General features: G+C 39.7%; 1 protein-coding gene across 1 annotated transcript in view; it reads left to right on the forward strand.

Annotated features, from left to right (window-relative positions):
• Positions 1-5,578, forward strand: part of WDR92 (WD repeat domain 92) — a 129,292-nt gene that overhangs the window by 2,813 nt on the left and 120,901 nt on the right. The window contains 2 exon segments of the mRNA XM_011945276.1: positions 5,211-5,342; positions 5,344-5,370. Of these exon segments, the coding sequence (XP_011800666.1) occupies positions 5,211-5,342; positions 5,344-5,370 (159 nt within the window).

Here is a 5,578-nt window from a genome sequence, read left to right on the forward strand (position 1 = left end):
GCACCACCATGCCTGGCTAATTTTTGTATTTTTAGTAGAGACGGGGTTTCACCATGTTGGTCAGGCTGGTCTGGAACTCCTGACCTCGTGATCTGCCCACCTTGGCCTCCCAAAGTGCTGGGATTACAGGTGTGAGCCACCATGCCCGGCTCTCTCTCTTTTTTTTTTCCCAAAGGGGTTTTAATTGCATGTTTGTTCAAATTGTTAAGAGTACTTAAGGTAGTTTAAATTAACTCATTATATTGGAAACATTCCTACCTTTGTAATAAACAAGCATTACATTAGTGGTTGGTGGTGAACACTTTGAGGCAAAGAACTTACATGAGTACTGTCCAATAGAACTTTCTGCAGTGTCCAATACCATAGCCACTAGGTATGCAGCTATTGAGCACTTGAAATGTAGTTAACAAGACAGAACTGAATTTTTATTCATTTAAATTAATGTAAACCTAAATAGCTAAAAGTGGCTATTGACTATCACATTAGGCAACTTAGGCTAGATGACTATCCAAAATTCACACAGGAATGGCCTGGAACCAGAAGTGAGATTAGAACTAGGATCTTACTCCAGTCACTGATTCATGTGTGGAGCTAAGCATGCAGATAGTTTTGAGTGCATACATGCATTAGTGGGTCAACAAGTATGACAGATAGGTATTCTCCAGTGCCATAATAGTTTTGTTTTACATTTACATCATATTTTCTGTTATGTTTAAGAAGATGGTATAAAGTACTCTTACTAAACTAGTAAAATGGAAATACTATCAAAGTCCAAATAACCAGGCTTTTTCTTGGTATTCACTTTTATGTGATAAAGACCAAATAAATGAGACAGACTTTTAATTCAGACAAACATCATCATGACATAATCTAGTACACCACAATGGACACCTCCATCTGTCTTGGTCCTCTCTGACCACACTGCTGGACCCCGCTAGCCACTAGATGATGTTGATCAACCTTTGATCTTGAATTCCTCCCTTTCAGCTTCCAGTGTATCCTTACTGGGTCTTCTGCCTTCCTGGTGTGTTCCTCATCTTTCCTATCACTCCTTTTTCCTTCTGCCACTCAAATGTAGATGCTCCCTTTAGTTCTGCCTTGACCCAGGTCTATACTGTTTAAACTCTCTGATTTCTGTCCTCTCTTTCTTGATTTCAAGTCATTTTTATGTAGATAATTACCCAACTGTAATGTACTTATATATGAAAAAGTAATTAGCATAGAAAAAGAATAAAGCTCATTATGTAAAGAGTGTTAACAAAACGTGTTTAAAAACACCGTGGACTTTTCTTCTAACACACAAAATTAGATGTGAATGCAAGAGGTTTAGGAATAAATCTTATGAAGTATTTTTCTTTCCTTTTCTTTGTGTTCCAGTGCATAGTATAGAAACAACTTATGTAACTAATTTACCATATAATTTTTTTATTAGGAAACTAATTTAAAAACTGTCCTAATTTGTATTTCACCTAAAAAGTAAGTGATAGAAGGCTTAATTTTGAACAAATTCAATATTCTGAATTCTCTTGTGGGAATTGGAAAAGTTGCATACAGTCCATAATTTTAAAAGTAGTTATATTTACAATTAAAGAAAAAAAACCCATCTAGTACTTGGAACATTTTTTTCCCAAATGCATTGATTCAAAAAGATACATATATTTAAGAGTATTATTTTCTATTATTGAACTTTTAGTAGCAAATATACAGAATTTCAGCTACATTATAATTTAAGTAGGCTTTCTGCAGGAAGGCCATTGTTTATAGAACTCTTTGTGAAATGGTTTCTATGGAGAAATGAGTTTCCAACATGGAATTTAGATCCTTGGCAAAAACCTCTGCTGCTTAACAGGAAGGGAATGACCCACTTCTCTTGGCATCTCAGGTGCCTGGGAACCCTTTCTCAACCACACCCTGGAGCAGAGGGCTAGCTTGCATCCCCGTGTTCTCCTCACTACAAAAAAGAATTCTGGAAGGAAGGTGATCTATTCCCTATGCAATCTCAGTGTCCACTGAGAAGGAAATCTTGTGGTATGGAACTATGTGGCAAAAAGGTACAAAGTATTCTTATACCTGGAATTCTTAACCTGGGACATGCATTTTATCTAAGAGGAGAAGCTGAAGTTTCCTCCAACTTTCCATTCTAAAAAGGAACAGACATTGCTTTCAAGTGGTTTTTTTTTTTTGAGACGGAGTCTCGCTCTGTCGCCCAGGCTGGAGTACAGTGGCGTGATATCGGCTCACTGCAAGCTCCGCCTCCTGGGTTCACGCCATTCTCCTGCATCAGCCTCCCTAGTAGCTGGGACTACAGGCGCCCGCCACCACGCCCGGCTAATTTTTGTATTTTTAGTAGAGATGGGGTTTCACCGTGTTAGCCAGGATGGTCTCCATTTCCTGACCTTGTGATTCGCCCGCCTTGGCCTCCCAAAGTGCTGGGATTACAGGTGTGAGCCACTGCGCCTGGCTTCAAGTGGTTTTAACTGACTTTCATTTTTAATTGGCATTTTCTTCCTATGTACAAGAGTAGAAAAATCAAACAGTTTCTAGTTGATGGTAGTAAGTATAATCATTACTAAAAGTGTCCATTTGGGGAGTAATGCTGTAAAGAATACCTTAAACAACTACAGAAAAGGTAATTTGTTTCTCCTGCAACCCTTAAATATTATATATGAATTAATCGCAGTGATCAGTCCTTTAAGAGTAAGGCAACTTTCTGGATGTCACTATTATCTTAAAGGTCTACGGAGGAAGTAATATCCTGTGACATTTCTAACTTCTTAATGGTAACTGTGGAGACACAGAAGCCTGAGGCTGGTTGTCTACGGTCAAACATGACTGTAAACATTACCTTTTTTTTTTTTTTTGAGACAGAGTCTTGCTCTGTTGCCCAGGCTGCAATGGTGGTGCGATCTTGGCTCACTGCAACCTTCATCTCCCAGGTTCAAGCGATTCTCCTGCCTCAGCCTCCCAAGTAGCTGGGATTACAGGTACATGCTAAAACACCCAGCTAATTTTTGCATTTTTAGTACAGACAGTGTTTAACCAGTTTGGCCAGGCTGATCTCAAACTCCTGACCTCAGGTGATCCATTCACCTTGGCCTCCCAAAGTGCTGGGATTACAGGCGTGATCCACTTTACCTGGTCTACCCTGTTTCTTAAAACTTTCTTTTCCTTTAATTTTTTCTCTACCTAGCAGCTTTATTATTATCTCTGGGTCTCTTCTTTCTCCTATCACTAATTAAATAAGGAAAACTTTGAAGATTTCATTTTAATCTGTTTTACAGTTGATTCCCATATCTGTATTCCTTTCTAACCTGCACTTTCAGCTTCTATTTGGGTGCTTCCACTGGGATAGCTCATCAGCAACTAAAACTTTGCATCTTTAAATCTAAACTCATCTCTTTTCACTCAATAGCTAAACTTCGGACTTCTCCATTTCTCTTAACGGTAACACTATTTCCTATCATCAAAATGAAAACTGGTCACCTTTTATTTCTCCCTCTCTGTTCCACACATCTACTATGTTGCATAGCCAGTCCATTTTTGCTTCAAGTTGTTCATATTCGCCTTTCCTTTCCTCTGCCATTGGTATCCTTTATCACCTCATGCCTACCTGTTACTAATTCTTGTAACTGGCATCCCTGTCTTAAGTGTTTCTCCCTTCAATTTATATGATGTAATTCTTTCTGATAATCATCTAAAAGCTTGTTAAATTTTCTAGGAAAAACAAGCCACAAAGATATGTCCATTACCTATTCATTTATCTAGTTATTTAAAAACATGTATGCTTTTAGCAGGGCTATTTGATACAGACATATTTAAAAATACGTATGCTTCTGCAGGACTATTTGGTACCTGTTCCCATTCATACCAAGCTTTACACCAAAATTTAATGGAAAGAGACAAAAAGGAGAATGACTGCTTATCATACTTTTTCCCCCCAGCATTTTGAGGAAAAACCTATTAAAGGTGCCTTTTGGATTTACTTATCTTACTGGATTCGGACTAGTATAAATTGCCTCCAACACAACGAAATTATGGGTTGTTTTAAACCCACTGTATTCCAAATAGCTCGAATTCCTTCTTAATACATACCCCTTAGTTAAAATAATTTGATTTTCACTGAAAATGTCCAAGGGACACAAACAAATGCAGTTGAGAGAGGAAGTATTTTGCATATAGTACTTTTTCTTAAAAAGCACGTCTTTTTATGATAAAAAAACTAATTTTAAATAGTACACCTAGAAAACGTTACACATATAGCATAGGGACTTTTTCTTGTTCTGTAATATATTGGTACCAAATAGCAACATATTTAAATCAAATATGTTGAAGAAAGCGGAAGAAAGTGTCCCTTCTTGGCCTTTCCTTGATACATTCACTGTGTGACATAGCTTGTTTAAGTTCTTTTCCTTATTCATCCTGACAAAGAAGCAAAGTAGCTCCTGAAGGGGGGAGGGGAGGCATGGAGGGGCGGGTGGGGGCTGGGGAGAGAGAGAGGCACCCTTTACTCCTAGGGCACATCGCTGAGCGTTTATTAGAAAAAATGCATGCTCATCATATGGAAAAATAATGAGCACAGAAAAAGAATAAAGTTCTCACATAAGGAGCATTAAAACTTTTTTTTTTAAACACAATGGCTTTTTATAAAACGACTCAAAGGCTTTATCAATAAGGAGTTTCTGATCACTCAGAAAACATCCTCTCTCACACACACACACACAAACACACACACACAGAAACACACAAGAGCGCGCGCGATTATCAAGGCTTTAAAAGGAATAACTGGTTAAAATAGTTGCAAAATGTTTTCTTGGTTATCCTCATCACACCTCTCCTGGCAGCTTTATTTCTTCTCTCGAACATAAATTTCCTCCTTATGTTTTTCTGGATGTAATTTCCTATTGTAATCTGAATTTTCTGGGAAGATAATTGCCACAAGAGTGGATACAGCTCTACTAAAAGGATAAGCGGTCAATCTACATTCTTTTTTTTTTTTTTTTTTTTAAAAAACAAAGACCGATGGACTCCGCCAAAGGGGAGTCTGGACGGTTTATGGGAATGCAGAGCTGGGTGGAAGGTCTTTCTGCGAGTGGGAAGTATCTCTTCTCCTCGTTTGTCCAGGTCCTCCCCATGCCTCGAGCTGCGGCCAGCTTTGGCTCGCTTCCCTGTCTTTGCAACCTGGTTCCTGACTCTGCCAAATCATATTACAGATGGGCCTGCGGGTGCTGCACTGGGGTGACAGCAGTCCTGAGGGGCCGTGCAATTCTGTAGTGGATCCACGTCGGTACACGGATACACAGATACCTTTGACTGCCTCTCGCAGGACTTGGATTTTTCCTGTTTTTTTTTTTTTTTTGGTGCGGCATCCGGGTGGTTCTGACACACTAAGACTGTTCCTCTGCTCCTCCTCTCCAGCAAGGCTTCCAATCCAGGGCCCAAGTCCCCCTTTCGCTAGCACTCGCGCACCCCTGGCGCTTCCTCCCTCCCGGGAACCCTCACATTTCCTCCTTCCCCTCCCTGTCTTGCCTTCTTCCCCGCCCGCCTCCAGCCACATGACAGGAAGGGCTCCGCCACGCGA

This window comes from Colobus angolensis, unplaced genomic scaffold, assembly GCF_000951035.1.
Source record: "Colobus angolensis palliatus isolate OR3802 unplaced genomic scaffold, Cang.pa_1.0 Scaffold24, whole genome shotgun sequence".
In the NCBI taxonomy this organism is placed as follows: domain Eukaryota; kingdom Metazoa; phylum Chordata; class Mammalia; order Primates; family Cercopithecidae; genus Colobus; species Colobus angolensis.